Raw genomic sequence first — 19,699 nt, forward strand, 5'->3', positions numbered from 1 at the left:
ACATAGACCCATTTTATGATATCAGAATTGCACCTCAACAATATAAACTGGGTGCCAAATTCATAATTTATATTCATCAAAAAACACACACCTATTATACAAATGTAATACCTAAATATAACAGCTAAATAAACTGCTATTCACCCTCCATTCTATGGACTGTTAACATGAGTATGTTTGGTTGCAACCAACAATCATTACACTAAATTCATTTTGTCAACTGAATGGAGATACGTACAGCATGTAGTTTAGATATTTCACATGTGTTCCTGCTAAATAGATGGGAGTAACTTTATCTTTTCAAAAGCTGGGGCACAAGCCTTCTTGGGAGCATTCCACTTACTGGCCAAGCAAAACTTTAAGCAGTCATGTCACGTCTAGCATTGGATTCAAGGGGATTTGTCCAGTTTGGAAATTTGGAAAAGTGTGTGACTTTAAGAGAAATCACTTTATGCAAATTGCTATGGTCTTAGAAATAAAATGTGGTGTCCCCTTAAAGAATTCTATGAGTTTTAAAAGCTTTTTTTTCCCCCTTTATAAGTGTTTTGCTTTTTTTATTTTTTTTTCACCTGCACAGGAGCAAAAGTAGCTGAGTGTTTGGAGAAGCGTTTGGAAAGTTACTTGTGCTTGTTACTTGTATTCAAAACTAGCATTGGTGAGGCGAAGCAGTAAGTGGAAGGTGAAACCGACAAATCTGTAAGTAAATAACTGCCATTTCAGTGATGAATAATTAAAAGTAACAGCAATTCCCAAGTGGGAAAAAGTTAAGGCACATAAGTAATAACTAAACAGAGCACCATAGAGCATTCGTACGGTTAGGCTTTAATGCTAGTAGAAAGCTGGGGCTCACACACGTTTATAAGTAAGAAAGCATTAAGTTTAAGTACAGCTACAGTACAGGTAGGCCGCTGACTTGAAAGCGGTTAAGAGAGGGGCTCACCAGTACTTAGACAGGCATCTAGTGAGGAAGCACCAATCAAGCACAAGTGGCAGTAGAAACAGACAAGAATAAGTAAATAACAAGCGGATATTCAGTAAGTGAGTTTGTCTTAGTAAGAAGGAAGAAGTGTGGAAAAAATATACTGGATTTAAGAAAGTAAAACAGTTAAGAGGGTGGCAGCGTATGGGTTCGTTAATATGAAAGAATACAAACTGTGTGAGTGGAGAGCTTCAAAGTAAATAAGTAATAAGAGTGGGCACAAAGTTAGGAGAACAGACAGGGAAAAGTAAAAAGGTAACCCCAAAGAAAGATAAACAGCAGGAAGTCGAGGGGGAGAATATTACAGAAGCTTAAATATGTGAATCTTTTGGACAGGATTGCAATAAGGTTTAGAACATGTGTAATCTTTCTTTCAGATGATATTGAGTAGACCACTAGAGAGGAGATATAATAATAGGTGCTCCCACATACGATCTGTGACAGAACGTATCACTGGTTCATTAAAGGGTAGATGTTTGAACACTGTTGGACAGCCCCCACAAAGGTTTTGCCACATTGTGCAGTACGGCATGGCATAGTGCAGGAACACGGTCTGCCTCTGCCACCTGAAACAGGCCAAGATGAGCATGTTAATGACCCAGACCCTGTCCCTTAGGACATACGACAATTGAAAGACTTTTAGATGATGCTGGTGAAATGTAAAGAGACCTGTGTGTATTGCAGCATTGACATTTACTTAGAAGGATTATTTTATATTCAAGAAGAAAGTTCTTAATATCTGGCAGTTCTGTACACACAGCCGGTGTCAATTCATGCTGTGTACTGGCGGCAGTCTGGGCACTGCATGATGGCACGTTGCTATTACTTTCTGTACTCAGCTGCTGTTACTTGCTCATATTCTTTGCTTTTTAACTCTCTCAGAGGGACCATCAAAAAGAACGTTTTTGCGGCTCATCACTTCAGTTAGTAAAATCTCAAGTTCACATTCACTATGTTTTCATTTACTGTGTTCCCCCACGGTTTGTAGTAAAGACATCACTCAGGAACACAGCCAAATTTATATAGTGATTAGATCACAAATATTGGGCAGCCACTGGATCCTATTTGCGTCACCACAAGCTCTGTGGTCTTCTTGTATTGTAGCTCTCCATGACTTCCTGGGTCATCCACACCTCTTTTTCTCAATTGATTGTTTCCAGACCATGACTATACATGCTGGACATCTGAAATTGAGTCTGAAGGGGTGTCCTGCAAACTTTAATCCATTCTCTGCAATAGTGTCCCATAGCCTCTTTTGTTCTGATTGATTGCTGCCTGATGCCCCATTAGGTAATAGAGAAAGTAAAACTTGAAAAACCTAAAGATCATGAATGTTCAAAAAGGGCTTTTTTATGCCATACATGATTATTGGCAGGTTGTGATGGGGAGTCACTTAAAGCATGTGCACCTTAGTTTTAAGGTGATTTGAGGTTTATAAAGAAATGTGGTGGTCCACATGCCATGCCACCTACTGTTTTATAAATCCATAAATGTACAGTATTTAGTGTGTGTGTGTGCACCATTTTTACCTTTTGAGTGTAATCACAATTTTAGTATGGAATCTAAAGCAAGGTTTTATATACAGTATTAGGCCCTGGGGTATAAAGCTACCTGTTTCCCTTCAGTCCATTAAAAGTACAGAAAATTTTTCAGGGATCTGGAGGAAGATTGTAAAGGGGTTGATGGTGGTGAAGGAAGGAGGATTTGGAGTAAACTTGGTGGGTAAATTCATTAGGTGAGACTAATTATTATTAAGTTGCACTTGGAGTAGCAGCTAGCCCTTTATTTTTATATGATTATGTTGCTTTGTTTTCCTTCTGTATTTCTTTTCTTTTTATTATTACTCTCTTAAATAAAATGACTATAAAATCTGTAAACTTTTGGCTTTCAGTTTGCTCCATGTTTGGCAATGATTCAGGAGTGCTCACTACTGAAATCAGGGATAAGAACTGTCACCCACCGTAATTAATCAATTCATAATTTTAAGCTTGAATTTTCATTTCAGCTGATTTTGGTTTATTTTATCATATTACTCATTAATTCTCATAGCCTTCAAATATCAAACAGTTTTCAGTTTGTTTGTTTTAGAACAAATAAATCAGTAAATAATAATCATTTAATGAGGGTGTCTCCCCACAAAACCTGAAAATGAAACTGACAAATGTTAAGAAAATAAGCCTCTGTCCATTTCTTTTGTCTTCACATCCCACCCAGCTTGGATTGCTTAATGCAGAGAAAGGCAAGTCATTACCTGGAATTTCCACTTGCAACAAGGACAACAATTTGAGGATGAAGATGGGGATCCAGCAAAGAGAGTCTGTGAATACGATGAAGAAAAAGCGTTTGGCAATGGTCACCTCTTTCTTAATGTGGTTACTAAACTCGGGTGCTTTGGTGCCTGTCCTGTGAATGTTGTAGAACATGCTCCCATAGGAAAACACAATAATGAGGAAAGCCACGAGATTCAGTCCTGCAAAAATAAAAAGACTATGGTTACGACGATGGAGACAATGCTTCTTTGCCTTTTTTTTTTTTTTCTTTTTCCAACTCGCTCATAACATTCTCAAACACACGTAATCCAATTCAGGGTTGTGGGGGAACAGCAACAATCCTGGCTTCATCAGGCACAAGAAAAGAATCAACCATGGACTGGGTCCCAGTCAACTTTTATGGCCAAATAACCTAAAACACCTTCAGAGTAGCCCTGTGGTGGGCTGGTGCCCTGCCTGGGATTTGTTTCCTGCCTTGCACCCTGTGCTGGCTGGGATTGGCTCAAGCAGGCCCCTGTGACCCTGTGTTAGGATATACAGTAATCCCTCACTTATCGCGGGAGATAGGTTCCAAGGCCGACCACGATAACTGAATTTCCGTGAAGTAGGGACACCATATTTATTTAATTATTTAACGTGTATTTGAACGTTTTTAAACCCTCCCTGTATTGTTTACAACCCACCCTTTACTCTATTAATAACAGGGACAACTGCTAAGCAATATGAAATCAGTAGATAAGTTTACACTTACTGTATAGCGAAGTACACGTAGCTATATATGACGTGATGAATATGCTGCGCAGTAAAAATGATGACGATGAAGGTGATAATCCCCTGAATGCAGTAGCAAGAGCACGTTAATGCTGAATGAGTGAGATGAGACTTCCTGGTTAATGCAGCACTCCGTCGCTGAGCCAATCGGCAGCACACAGGAACTTAACTGCGTGCTCTGATTGGGTAGCTTCTAAGCCATCCGCCAATAGCATCTCTTGTATGAAATCAACTGGGCAAACCAACTGAGGAAGCAAATACCAGAAGTAAAAAGACCCATTGTCCGCAGAAACCCACGAAGCAGCGAAAAATCCGCGTTATATATTTAGATATGCTTACATATAAAATCCGCGAAGTCGTGAATCCGGTGAAAAGTGAACCGCAAAGTAGCGAGGGATTACTGTAGCGGGTTGGAGAATAACTGACCTTCAGAGTATAAGAAGAAACCATAATAAATTGAAAATGTCACACTACATGATAGGCAGTCACCGTCACGTGCTGCAACTGTCTGCTCCCTCTTACGATTATGTAAATAAAGCCAACAACTGAAAATGTCTGGAATGTAGAAAAGGTTTTGCTGTATCCAAGTATCAGCAGCTCATTATATAAGCAGCAGTCTTATACTTTGTACATTTTTTACATAAAGATTTTTCATGTAAAAATTTATGGAAACTTTACATTTTATTTATGTTGTTGATAATCCTTGGCAATAAAAGATAATATGTCATGAGGGCAGTGTAATAAAATAATAAAAATATGTACTTTAGAAACCAATTGTTGCACTTACTGTACTACAGCTTAGAACAAGTAGAGATAAAATCTCAGGTCAGCTAGCCGGGGGGAATACAGGTGGGCTGAGTTGAAAGGTCATTAACAGTTAAGAGGTGGGTAACATCGATAACACTGAAACCCCGATGGATCCATGCTTTCATGCTGTTGACGCTACCAGAATCAGACGCTACCATCTGAATATCACAGCAGAAACCGTGACTCATCGGACCTACCTGAGCCGAGTCATGCCAAAACTGGACTGGAATGAAGCAGGGAAGTCAACCTGCACAATGATATCCCATTGGTCATCAAGGAAGAAAGATCAGCATAAAGACAGGGTAACAAAGAAACTCTGTCTTGACTAAAAGACCACCAAGGACAAGGCCAGACAGGAGATTAATTCAACTTACTAAGACAAAGAGTCACCTGGTAGTAAACATATTGGATGCAAGATGAACTGCTTTTTATCAGGTTGTATTTTTTTACCCACACTCACATTTGTACTCTGCTTGTATTTCGGTCATACATGATGAATACATTTGTAACTTTCTCTCCTGCCTGTTCTGGTTCTCTACCTAATTTCCTGGTGTTACAGTTGTAACAGAAAGGGAGACATATTGATCTACAGTAGCAGTTGATCCTGACAGTGTGGTAAGAATATGGAATTTCTGGCGTTCTGATACGGCCTACGTAATAAAGAGTCAAAAAGGAAAATATTGTTACCTTTGGACCCCCTCTACGACAAAAAAAATATAAAGAGTATTGTTAGTATTTGCTCAGGCATACACTCACAGTTACATCGATCAAAAAGAGTTGCCATTTAATTTACAATGCATGTCTTTAGGATGTGTAGGAAACTGGAGTACACCGAGAAAACATAAACATTGAGAGAAGGCTTTAGTTTCTAAGACAGGGGTGTCGAACTCCAGGCCTGGAGGGCCGCAGTGGCTACAGGTTTTCATTCTAACCCTTTTCCTAATCAGTGAGTAGTTTTTCAATGCTAATTAACTCCTTTTCCCTTCATTTCAATAGTCCTGTTTTTAAGGATTTAGTCTTCTGAATTGATTTGTTTCTTCATTAAATGGCAGCCAAACAGAAATGAGACGTGAAACGAGCCAACAGATGACCAGCTAAACTGGGATTTCAAACTCCAACCAATTTCACTCCAAACAGTCTCTTAACGAGAAGCTGATCCTTGCTGTTAATTAAGCCCGTTATTTAATTCAATGGCTTGTTGCTGCTCTCATTCTGCCACAGCAGACATTTCCAAATGTTGATTTTTCATATTTTTCTAAGAACACCAACAAAATATTTCGATGACCTGAGAGATCAACCTTACTGAGTCCTTCACCTTTATTTATTTTCAGATATTGTGTGATGGGCAAAGGTGACCTTGTCATATGGTGGCTTGTTTGATGTCTCATTATTGTTTGGCTACTAATTAAGGAAAAAGAGACAATTAAGGGGCCCGAGTCAAGTTAATTAAAACTAAAGCAAAAGAAGTTAATTAGCAGTAAAAACGGCTCACTAATGAAGAAGATGGTTAGAATGAAAACCTGCAGCCACTGCGGCCCTCAAGGACCGGAGTTCGACACCTGTGTTCTAAGAGAACGAAGTAATTACTAAGCCAATAACCAAAAGAAAAGTAGTAGATAGCCAATTGGAAAAAGTTCCAAGCAAAATAAGAATTGTAGTTATGACAGCAATAGTCAGAAATTCTTATGTAATTATTATTAACTAACCTATGCTTACCTGTCAGAGACAGTTAATAGAATAAATGTAAACACAGAGTTCTCTTGCACCTCTCCTCAGTATCTTTGTGTGTCTCAGCCTCTCTTTCCTTGCGTTTCCTCTCTCGATTGCATTCCTGTAAAGCCTGCTTCTCAGACTCTTTTATTTTAAGGCACGGGTGTCTATCACCGGTCCTGGAGGTCCGCAGTGGCTGCAGGTTTTCATTCTAACCATCTTCTTCATTAGTGACCAGTTTTTGCTGCTAATTAACTTCTTTTGCCTTAAGTTTGAATTAACTTGACTCAGACCCCTTAGCTGTTTATTTTTCTTTATTTAGCAGCCAAACAATAATGAGACACAAAACAAGGTGCCACATGACCAGCTCACCTGTGCCCATCACACAATATGTGAAAATAAAGAAAGGTGACAGTCTCGGTATGGCTGATCTCTCAGGTCACCAAAACATTTTGACGGTTTTCATAGAAAGAACAAAAAAAATCAGCAGTTCTGTAAATACAGCAACAAGCCATGGAATTAAATAACGGGTTTAATTAACAGCAAGAATGGGCTTCTCATTAAGAGATTTGTTGGAGTTTGAAATGTCAGTTTCGCTGGTCATCTGTTGGCTCGTTTCACATCTCATTTCTGTTTGGCTGTCATTTAATGAAGAAAGGAATAAATTCAGAGGACTGATGGGAACAGAAACCTGGTCACTGATTAGGAAAAGGGGTCTGAATGAAAACTTGCAGCCACTGTGGCACTCCAGGCCCGGTGTTCGACACCTCTGTTTTAAGGCATCTTACTTGCCTCCTGTCTGCTTTTTGACTACCAACAATGCTGTGAAAACATCATTTATCCTGTAACGTTTGGACTGTTAAATTTTGATCTTTTTGTGGATGCGGGTTGCATTGCTTTTCTGTGACCTTGTGTTTTTTAGTGTTTATAAACTTATGTGCAAAGATACGTGAATGTGGTCCTGATATCAGTGCTTTGAAGAATGTAAGGTGTATTAATCTAATAAATAACATTTAAAGGCTGCACCTAAGATTATTCTGTCAAGCCAAATAAGGCCTTAGAAAGGTCCAAGCACCCCCTGGCGGTGGCCACGGGTTCCAACAGAGTTGAACTCCAATGCAGGCCTGTATGGTAGAGCGGCCAGACGGAAGCCACTCCTTAGTAAAAGGCACATGGCAGCCTGCCTGGAGTTTGCCAAAAGGCACCTGAAGGACTCTCAGACCATGAGAAAGAAAATTCTCTGGTCTGATGAGACAAAGATTGAACTCTTTGGTGTGAATGCCAGGCGTCACGTTTGGAGGAAACCTGGCACCATCCCTACAGTGAAGCATGGTGGTGGCAGCATCATGCTGTGGGGATGTTTTTCAGCGGCAGGAACTGGGAGACTAGTCAGGATAAAGGGAAAGATGACTGCAGCAATGTACAGAGACATCCTGGATGAAAACCTGCTCCGGAGCGCTCTTGACCTCAGACTGGGGCGACGGTTCATCTTTCAGCAGGACAACAACCCTAAGCACACAGCCAAGATATCAAAGGAGTGGCTTCAGGACAACTCTGTGAATGTCCTTGAGTGGCCCAGCCAGAGCCCAGACTTGAATCCGATTGAACATCTCTGGAGAGATCTTAAAATGGCTGTGCACCGACGCTTCCCATCCAACCTGATGGAGCTTGAGAGGTGCTGCAAAGAGGAATGGGCGAAACTGGCCAAGGATAGGTGTGCCAAGCTTGTGGCATCATATTCAAAAAGACTTGAGGCTGGAATTGCTGCCAAAGGTGCATCGACAAAGTATTGAGCAAAGGCTGTGAATACTTATGTACATGGGATTTCTCAGTTTTTTTATTTTTAATAAATTTGCAAAAACCTCAAGTAAACTTTTTTCACGTTGTCATTATGGGGTGTTATGTGTAGAATTCTGAGGAAAAAAATGAATTTAATCCATTTTGGAATAAGGCTGTAACATAACAAAATGTGGAAAAAGTGATGCGCTGTGAATACTTTCCGGATGCACTGTACAGGTACAGTATAGGGCGGTACGATGGTGCAGTGGTAGCGCTGCTGCCTCGCAGTTAGGAGACCTGGGTTCGCTTCCTGGGTCCTCCCTGCACTTAGTTTGCATGTTCTCCCTGTGTCCGAGTGCTCCGGTTTCCTCCCACGGTCCAACGACATGCAGGTTAGGTGCATTGCCAATTCTAAATTGTCCCTAGTGTGTGCTTGGTGTGTGTGTGTGTGTGTGTGTGTGACCTGTGGTGGGCTGACGCCCTGCTCAGGGTTTGTTTCATGCCTTGCGCCCTGTGTTGGCTGGGATTGGCTCCAGCAGACCCTCGTGACCCCAGTAGTTAGGATATAGTGGGTTGGATGAGGGATGGATGGATATACAGTATATATATATATATATATATATATATATATATATATATACTAGCTGTCCCCTGCAGCTCCGCCCGCATAGTAGTGAAACCTGGACAAACTTTAAAAATCAATAAACAAACAAGAATGGATGCTAAGCAGAAGGAAAGGATCAGTCCAAAACATGGCATGAGGTAGACAGACTTGAACAGAGGCTGGCGCGTGAGTGAGGGGGACCCCGCCCGGCTCACAACACCTGACGTCACGCTTCCCCCTCCCCTCGAATGTCTCGAATCAGCGCAAATATACTATGATGCTTAGCGCGATGAGAGAAGTTGCAAAATCAACCGGAATGTTCGAGCAAATTATAGATAAAAACCCGATCTAAATCTGTTATTTAGTTCTCTCGTGAAAAGCGGACAGACAGACAGACGTTGGATTTTAAATATACGAGGGGGGACCCAAAAATAACCGGAAATATTTTTAAAACATGTTTAATTTAATTTTCTGTACAAACTACAATTAGTCTCCTTCAAAGTACTCTCCTTTGGCGGAAATACACTTATCTAACCGTTTGTTCCATTGTTTGAAACATTTTTTAAATTCGTCTGAAGTAATGCCCATTAATGCTCTGGTCGTTTCTTGTTTTACCTCTTTGACGTCAGCAAAACACCTTCCTTTCAAGTCTTTTTTCATCCGAGGGAACAAAAAGAAATCACACGGAGCTAAATCCAGTGAGTAGGGTGGGTGGTTCAGGGTTGTCATACCGTTTCTTGAAAAAAATTGTCGAATGCTGAGAGCAGTGTGAGATGGAGCATTGTCATGATGAAAGAACCAATCGCCCGACTCCCACAAATCAGGGCGTTTCCTTCCCACTGTTGCGCAACCTACTTTTACAAAAAAATTCACTGAACACAAGCACAACCTTCCAGACTGATGGCACTTGGCAGACTGACTTGTGAGGAGTGTAACTAGATCACCCTAGTGGCCCAACCACGTACTACAAGTACCAACCTAACAACAACAAAATTCCGGTTATTTTTGGGTCCCCCCTCGTATATATAGGGATATGACTAGTCCAAAAAATTGTACAGGTAGTTTGGATACAGGGCGTAAAAGGTCAACTGTTTCTGAAGGGGACATAACAGGAATGCTGTAAAAATGCAGATATGTACTCACCTAGAAAGATCACCACAGAGTATACTTGTGACTCCCATGTTTCTGAATGCTCTGAGTGAAGTGGGAAACAAACACCATTGCTGCCATAGAAATTCTTAAAGAAGTCTTTGCTGGCGAGTGGAATGAAAGCAATCACAAAGCCTAATATCCAAATAGCCACCAGTGTGCTGACTGTTTGGCACTTTCGGGGCGTTAGGTAGCGGAAGGGGTACACTATACAAATGTATTTTTCCAAAGTTAGGTATGTAAGTAAAAGCACAGAGACTTCAGTTGACAGCATTGCTAAGGAGCCCACTATCTGGCACTGTACGCTGTCCATCCAGATCTGAGCATGTCTGTTATACTCTCCTCGATACCTGAGGTCAAAGGCACCAATGATAAACAGGTAGACTCCCATCAAGCAATCAGCACCTGTAATGAAAAGAGAACAATCACTTCAGTGTTTTCCATCCATCAATCATCCAAACTGCTGAATCCGAACACAGGGTCATGGGGGTCTGCTGGAGCCAATCCCAGCCAACACAGGGCACAAGGCAGGAACCAATCCCGGGCAGGGTGCCAACCCACCGCAGACTTCAGTGTTTTTTTACATTAAATTATAGGTGTGAGTCTTTTTCTAATAAGGTGTGAAAAAGTCTCTTGCCTTCAAAGATCCTAGAGTATAGTGGGAAAAGGATCTTTCAACTAACAACTCAGAAAAGTGTGCAAAGCATTTAATAATTCAACTTTAGACCTTTCATTGATCACATTTATCTCATTTAAAATTCTTCAAAATATCCCCAAGGCAAGATCCAACCTGCAAGCATTGCCGTCTAGCTCCAACATCACTAGGCAACGTTTTGGGAAGGCATCAAACTAACTTCATTTTGGACAAAGATCTTTAAATGCTTATCTATCAGACTTGGTGTTACAATCACTCGTAACCCATTAACAGTTGTGTTTGGTGGAGTCCCAGAGGGGCTTAAATTGAAGAAGGACAATTTGATAGTAAATGCCGATACCACCTGCAGTGGGCTGGTGCCCTGCTCGGGGTTTGTTTCCTGCCTTGCGCCCATTGTTGGCTGGGATTGGCTCCAGCAGACCCCCATGACCCTGTAGTTAGGACATAGTGGGTTGGATAATGAATGGATGGATGGTTATTGATTACGAGCCCCAATTTCTGTATCTAACTGCATTTCTGTGCTGCACAGAATTTATAGGCAACTTATTCAATTGAAAATTTATCCTGTTTATATTTACAGTTAGTTTTATAATACTTATCTACTATTTTCTGTCTTTATCATTTAGATATATATTTTAGACTTACAAATAGATAACAAGGGTGGTATGGTTTCCTCCCACAGTCCAAAGATATGCAGGTTAGGTGCATTGGCGATCCTAAATTGTCTCTAGTGTGTGCTTGGTGTGTGTGTGTGCCCTGCGGTGGGCTGGCACCCTGCTCGGGGTTTGTTTCCTGCCTTGCGCCCATTGTTGGCTGGGATTGGCTCCAGCAGACCCCCCCGTGACCCTGTAGTTAGGATACAGTATAGCGGGTTGGATAATGGATGGATGGATGCCGATACCACACTACTAGCACGTGGACTTAAGAATCCCAGCCCTCATTTTATTCACTCACCAGCCACTTTATTAGGTACATCTGTTCAACTGCTTGTTATCGTCTATCATCTAATCAGCCAATCACATGGCAGGAATGTAACGCATTTATGTCAAGACAATCTGTTCAAACCGAGCATCAGAATGGGTGACTGAAGTGACTTTGTACGTGAAATGGCTGTTGGTGCCAGATGGGCTGGTCTGACTATTTTAGAAACTGCTGATCTGCTGGGGTTTTCATGCACAACCATCTCTAGAGTTTACAGAGAATGGTCAGAAAAAGGGAAAATATTCAGTGAGCATCAATTCTCTGGGTGAAAATGCCTTGTTGATGCTAGAAGTCAGAGAAGAATGACCAGACTGGTTTGAGCTGATAGAACAGCAACAGTAACAAAAATAACCACTCGTTACAACCAAGGCATGCAGAACAGTATCTCTGAACACATAACATCTCAAACCTTGAAGCAGATGGGCTACAGCAGCAGAAGACCCGACTGTGTGCCACTCCCGTCAGCTAAGAACAGGCTGATGACACTACAATTCTCACAGGCTCACCAAAATTGGACAACAGAATATTGGAAAAATGTTGCCTGGTCTGATGAGTCTCAGTTTCTGCTGTGATATTCAGATGGTAGTGTCTGGTTCTGGTAGCGTCAACAGCATGAAAGCATGGATCCATCAGGCTGGTACTAGTAGTGCATTTGTGTGGGGCATATTTCCTTGGTACACTTTGGGCCCCTTAATATCAACTGGGTATTGTTTAAAAACCACAGCATACCTGAGTAATGCTGCTGACCATGTCCATCCCTTTATGACTGCAGTGTAATAATGGCTGCTTCCAGCAGGATAATGTGCCATGTCACAAAGCTTAAATCATCTCAAACTGGCTTGAATGTAACAATGAGATCATTGTACTCAAATGGCTTCCACAGTCACCTGATCTCAATCCAATAGAGCCCCTTTTGGGATGTGGTGGAATGGGAGATTCCCATCATGGATATCCATCCATCCATTTTCCAACCTGCTGAATCCGAACACAGGGTCATGGGGGTCTGCTGGAGCCAATCCCAGGCAACACAGGGCAGGAACCAATCCCGGCAGGGTGCCAACTCACCGCAGGACACACACACACACGCACACACACACACCCACCAAGCACACACTAAGGACAATTTAGCATCGCCAATGCACCTAACTGGACTATGGGAGGAAACCGGAGCACCCGGAGGAAACCCACGCAGACACGGGAAGAACATGCAAACTCCACGCAGGGAGGACCCGGGAAGGTCTCCTAACTGCGAGGCAGCAGTTCTACCACTGCGCCACCATGCCACCCCATCATGGATGTGCCACCAACAAATCTGCAGCAACTGCGTGATGCTATTATGTCAATATAGACCAAAATCCCTGGGGAATTTTTCCAGCACCTTCTTGTATCTATGCCACAAAGAATTAAGGCAGTTCTGAAGGCAAAAGGGGTCCAACTCTGTACTAAATAGGTGTACCTAATAAAGGGGCTAGTGAATGGAAGTCAGTAACTGGTGTTCTATACCAGCGGTGGGCAATGACGGTCCTGGAGAGCCACAGTGGCTGCAGGTTTTTGTTCCAACCCAGTTTCTTAATGAGAAAACAATTATTGCTGATGAAACACTTATTGCTTAAGTGACATTTTGATGCTTCATTTTAGGGGTCTCGCTTATTAAGGTTCCCCACCCCTCGATTGCTTATTTCAATCTTAAGTAGCTGCATTCAGTGTTTTAATGGCTCCTTATTAGCAATAAAATGTAAATGACAAAGCAGCCAGCAGTTCTCATCCAGTGTGTTTTCATTTACATCTGTGTGTGTTCATCATACACTGTTTGATTTATAAAACATGTAACAGAAAATGTGACCGACTGAAAATGATCTGTTTTAGGCTTCAAATCATTAGGATGATATCCTGATATCCTTAGGGAGGAAAAAAACGATATAAGAACTTTACATTGCAGACTAACAAGCCATTAAATTAAATAAGGTGTGAGACTCTAATTAAGCAGTTGGGTTGGAATGATCGCATTACCCTGTGGGACATCCTGAGGGTTCGCGGGATCCCCTCGAGGTTGCTGGATATCATGAGCGGCCTGTACACTGGTACTGTGAGTGCTGTGCAGAATGGAGACAGAACCTCCGTGTTTTTCCCAGTTGATTCTGGGGTTAATCAGCAGTGTGTTCTGCTCCTACTCTGTTCAATGCTTGTATGGACTGGATGTTGGGCAAGGTCTTGGGGTCCAGTGGCTGTGGGGCATCTGTTGGTGAAGAAAGATTTAAGGATCTTGACGTTGCTGACGATACTGTGATCTTTGCAGAGTCAATGGAGGCTCTGATCGGGGCGCTTGAGAGACTGAGCGAGGAGTCTGAGTGTCTGGGCTTGCAAGTGTCCTGGATAAAAACCAACAACCAGGCCTGTAATGAGCTCTTGGGCACAGCCATCAGCAGTGTGTTTGTCTGCAGAGAGAGTGTCGACCTTGTTGAGAGGTTTACTTACCTTGGCAGTGACATTCATGTCTCTGGTGACTCTTCCTATGAAGTCAGTAGACGGATTGGGAGAGCATGGGGTGTCATGAGGTCGCTAAAAAGGGGTGTGTGGAGCTCACAATATCTATGTAAAAGGACAAAGGTCCAAGTCTTTAGAGTCCTGGTGCTTCCCGTCTTGCTATGTGGTTGCGAGACATGGACATTATCCAGTGACCTGAGATGAAGACTGGACTCCTTTGGTACTGTGTCTCTTCAGGAAATCCTTGGGTACCACTGCTTTGACTTTGTGTCGAATGAGCGGTTGGTCACGGAGTCCCGAATGAGGCACATTACCTGCATTGTGAGGGAGCGTCAGTTACGGCACTACGGCCATGTGGCGCATTTCCCCGAGGGTGATCCGGCTCGTAAGATCCTCACTGTTGGGGACCCCAGTGGCTGGACCAGGCCAAGGGGTCACCCACATAACACCTGGCTGCGGCAGATGGAGGGTCATTTCCGGAGGGTGGGACTGGACTGCCTGGGGGGTTGCCAACCGGGATCCCAAGATGTTTTGTCATGTGGTGGGTGTAGCAACAAACTGTACCAGTGCATGCTCCCTAACTTGACTTGACTTGACTTGTTGGAATGAAAACCTGTAGCCACTGCGGCTCTCCAGGACCGACATTGCCCACCCCTGGTATAGAACACCAGTTACTGATTTCCACTCACTAGCCCCTTTATTAGGTACACCTATTTAGTACCGAGTTGGACCCCTTTTGCCTTCGGAACTGCCGTAATTCTTTGTGGTTCTATACCACTTGAAATACAATTCAAACAAATTCTCGCTTAGAGGATCTGTTCAAAACCTTTTTAAAATAAAGAGTTAGTTACTTGATAAAATTTTAGAAAAAGCATACATATTAGGTGGAAAAGAATATTTCATCTTTTATATGTTTTCTTTTTTTGCTGTTTTTACCACTACTCTTGGCTTTCCTTTCTTCCACTCAACTGGAGGTTGAATTTGGTTTTGTTAGGTTTTGCCTTTTTTGTTCCTGCGTCCTCTTTGAACTTTTTAATTTTTTTTCTTTAGGTTAACTTTGAAGTCATCAATTTTATAAATTCACTTGATTATATGCAATGTTATTTTCTTGAAATAAAATTAAAAAAATAAAATAAAAAAATAAAACATTTGCATAGTTTGGGGGAGGAACGATGGAACGCAACCAAGGGAAAGATGAGGTCTTACTAAGGACTGAGACTGGGTGTCTGAAAATTCCCATAGCATGTGATTGTGGAATAATCTCTTTGTTTGCTGTGTGCCCCCTTGTGGTCACACTTGTAAAGAAAAAATAGTATTTTTTTACTATTTATCCTGGTTATATTCCTAACTGGCCCTACAGATGAAATTAAGCATATCTTACATTTTAATAGATACGACTGAGAAACAGAATTTTAGGAGTAACATTTTCTTGATAAATTCAGGATCTCAGTTTTTAAACTCATGTTAATGGTTTACAAATATTGCTATTAAGGTCTTTCTAAGCACCACTTACAACAAAGAGATATGATGGACATAGCGTGTAACTTGTTCTCCGATCTGATGTAAGACCTCATACAGATGACGAATATATTCCCGATGCAGGTGACAGCAGAAACTACCCAAACAAAGACTCGGAGGACAACATTGGCCAGCAGGTTCTCGAAAGAAGAAATCCCATCTGTGTTGGGCTTGCAGCTTCGTACATGTGGCGCATATCCACAGTACTGAAATTTCTTGAAGTATCTGAAAAACACAGAATTTGTTTAATGTGTAAAACAGAAACAACTGGAAATACGAGTGATAGAAGAAATTACAGAAAGTAGAAAATAAAACTGCCAGAATTTGAAATCATGGAAGAAAACGGGGAATGCATAGAATTGCATCAGTTACTTGGAAAATATTTTAAATAATATTTGAATAAGAGATACAAATTTGCCATTTACCACATCCTTCTCCTGCTTGTCAATCACAACCAGGGGAGCAACAAACTTCTTTAATGGGGTATACACCTATTCTTCATGTACTTAATAAAGCAAAATAGTTAAAAGAGTCAAAAACAGTGTGCATGCACATCCTTAGGGCACCTTAGGGGGCCACTGTGAAACACGTATTCCACATCAATTACAACCTGCACTGGTCTCATAAAAAACAGGAATTACATAAGAAAGGGAAGGGCAGGCTATTGTTTCTTAGGAGACTGAGTTCCTTTAATGTGGGAAGTTACATCCTTCACATCTTCTGCAACTCTGTGATGCTAGTGTAATCTTCTATGCTATGGTGTGCTGGGCTGGTAACATCACTTCAGTAGAGGCCAACCGAATCAACAAGCTAATTAAGAAGTCAGGCTCAGTTATGGGATACACTCTGGATCTCTTGGAGGTCATAGCACAAGTCTGTAGCATGCGCTGATAACATGTTGCTACACCCACCATACAACAAACCACATGGATTGGGATTGGGATCCGAGTGCAGTGGGTGACACCTCAGCACCACACTGGAACAGTGTGAGGCACAGGAGAGAATGAAAACAAAACTGAGTGCCATTATGAACAATGCTGCACATCCTCTTTCTAACACATCAACACTGAGGACATTCACTCAAATTTTTTTTTCCTTTATACTAATTCTGGTGTGAATCTGAAGTGCTTTGTTGTTTGTCATAATAATAATAATAATAATGTATTTATTTATTATTGAGATTCTGTAAAATACAAATCAACAACCGAATCAACTTTTAGAATGACCTCAAAATGCATTTAAGATCTCTGAAAATGCAATAAAGGTATCTAAAAATATCTTAAATGCAATTCAAACCAGCCAGTATATGGAACAGCAAGGCAGTTTTAAATAAATTGGGCTATCTATCTATCTATCTATCTATCTATCTATCTATCTATCTATCTATCTATCTATCTATCTATCTATCTATCTATCTATCTATCTATCTATCTATCTATCTATCTATCTATCTATCTATCTATCTATCTATCTATCTATCTATCTATCTATCTATCATGTGAGTGCTGTCTCGTTGCAACATCATTGAGTCATCTAGCAATTGCACCTTTTCTTCTAACTCTGGACACAAACCTGAGGCTCATACCAAACCCTTGCCCTTCTCTCTCTCTTGTTTGATGATGCTGATGTGCTGCCTTTACAGCCGCTAGTTCCCAGTTGAATCTGCATGAAAAGTCAAGGCAAGTGCTCTTTTTTGCTCTGATGTTAATGTGCTTTTCCTTTGCCATCTGTTTAAAGGCGTGTGTTGGTGTTTTTTGTTAGCATTAGGCTTGAGATGAAAGAACCTTTTTCAGGGAATGCATGCCATCTACAAAATATGGCACCCTTCATTATTCAGTATCATCTAGTTATCTGTCACACTAAAGGAGCTGCATTAATCACCATCATTGTCACTTTTTGAAGACAGATATACAGAGGGTGGGAGAGTTAAGACTTTTTATATTTTTTTCTTAAGTTACATACATTCTTTTAGAAAGGTAAGGCACAAGGGCATGACAGAAAGTATAAGGGTTGTATGCTGACGGACTGGAGAAGAGTATTCTCATGTATTTTTATATTTTTTCTGTTCCTTTTTGTTACGTTGTGTTTTATTTAAACAACCTTATCAATAGTTGTACTACTACTATTTTGTGCTAATATGAGTTTAAAAGTGACAGTGTGGAAAATCAATACAAGTTTCCACAAACATCCACAATTTAGGAAGAATTTATAATAATAATAATTCATTACATTTATATAGCGCTTTTCTCAGTACTCAGAGCGCTATCCACACAGGGAGGAACCGGGAAGCGAACCCACAATCTTCCACAGTCTCCTTACTGCAAAGCAGCAGCACTACCACTGCACCACCTTATATAATAAGTAATTAGCAAACACATTAAAATCGCATGCATTTTGTGCACATGTGACAATTTCACACTTAAAAATAAAGAGAAATTTATGGCTTAACAGGTGAAATGGCATAAGAAATTTTTCTTTAATTTTGTTAATTGAGTTAATAAAATTGTTTTAATTATTCACTTATACTTACATGTGAGTTAAGTTTTTTAAAGGTTCAAACATTCTTCTTTGTATGTTCTGAATCTCAATGCCTTCAATACTTCTGTAAATAGAACAAGAAAGAAGCATAAGAACGTTACGTCCAAATAGTTAATACAGCATAAGGAAAAAAGTGATTTTGTACTTTTAATAATAGTAATTCTTTACATTTCTCACTACTCAAAGTGCTTAGTAGAGGGCAATGAGTGCACATAAGTGTTTATCTAGACTAGTTTAAACATTAATGAGGCACTGTAACATTTCATATGTACTTTTGTTAATAAGTATTGCTATGGATGAAGCACAAATTTCACAACTTTGAATCTTGCACATATATTTCCAAGTAGCGTACAGCATAAAGATACTGTATGCAGTGAATGCTGAGTGTAACAACATGCGGAAATGAATGCAATGAACACACACCAGAAACTCCAACTGAGACGACCCACGTACAAAATAGAGATTTTACGGCTGACACATGTATGTATGTTTATAACCATACTACTGGATTCATTTTCATGGTACATTATAGTGTTCAAGTACATGTGCCATTTCCTCCATATCCTTTGCTTAGCAAATTTTAGATTAAAAGGCGCCAATGAAAAATAAAACAAACTCAGATCATAATTTCATGTGCAGTACCAGGAGGCCATGCAGCTGGCAAGAACGGGTTTATCTGGGCAACAACAGACGCTGGAAAGCATAAATGGGGACAGTGGGGCCTCCTTTTCATTATTTACCTCCTTCCCCTTGGTAATATCTTTTGTAAATATAACATGAGCATCCCCAGCTCTATCTCACTAGCAAACCTACTTTTTCCTTTCCACCCCACCTCACTTATTGATTGCATAGCAGAAACCAAATCCTGGTTTTCTTCAAATTTTCTTAAATTAAATAGTGACAGAACTGAGGTTCTCCTCATTGGTACAAAATCAACATTATCCAAAACTGATCACTTTTTATTTGTTATTGATAATTCCTCTGTCTCCCCTTCCCCACAGCTTAAGAATCTGGGTGTCATCCTTGACAGTACTTTATCTTTTCAGTCCCACATCAGTAACATCTCCCGGTCTGCATATTTCCACTTGCGTAACATTAATCGTATTCGCACCTCCCTCACTCCCCACGCCACTGCTATCCTCGTTCATAGCCTTGTCACTTCTCGTCTGGATTATTGTAATTCCCTTTTCTTTGGGAATTCTTATCTAAATATCTCTTTATAAGTTTCAACTGGTCCAGAATTCAGCTGCCCGCATCATTACTAGAACCCCCTCTATTCACCATATCACTCCCGTCTTGCAGCAGCTTCACTGGCTTCCAGTTCAGTTCCAAATTCAATTCAGAATTCTCCTACTAACTTTTAAGGCTATAACCTTCCCCCTCCATATCTGTCTGACCTCCTCCATGTTGCCATTCCCTCCCATACCCTTAGATCCTCTGGTTTTCATCCCCTC

The 19,699-nt window shown here is 40.9% G+C and overlaps 1 protein-coding gene across 1 annotated transcript in view; it reads right to left on the minus strand.

Annotated features, from left to right (window-relative positions):
• The window catches only part of rxfp1 (relaxin family peptide receptor 1), a 182,970-nt gene that overhangs the window by 1,894 nt on the left and 161,377 nt on the right, over positions 1 to 19,699 (minus strand). The window contains exons 14-17 of the mRNA XM_028802659.2: positions 18,238 to 18,309; positions 15,703 to 15,932; positions 10,064 to 10,474; positions 3,231 to 3,449 (exon numbers count right to left, since the gene is read on the minus strand). Of these exons, the coding sequence (XP_028658492.2) occupies positions 3,231 to 3,449; positions 10,064 to 10,474; positions 15,703 to 15,932; positions 18,238 to 18,309 (932 nt within the window). The remainder of the gene's footprint in view (positions 1 to 3,230; positions 3,450 to 10,063; positions 10,475 to 15,702; positions 15,933 to 18,237; positions 18,310 to 19,699) is intronic.

Source organism: Erpetoichthys calabaricus, chromosome 5 (assembly GCF_900747795.2).
Source record: "Erpetoichthys calabaricus chromosome 5, fErpCal1.3, whole genome shotgun sequence".
NCBI lineage: Eukaryota > Metazoa > Chordata > Cladistia > Polypteriformes > Polypteridae > Erpetoichthys > Erpetoichthys calabaricus.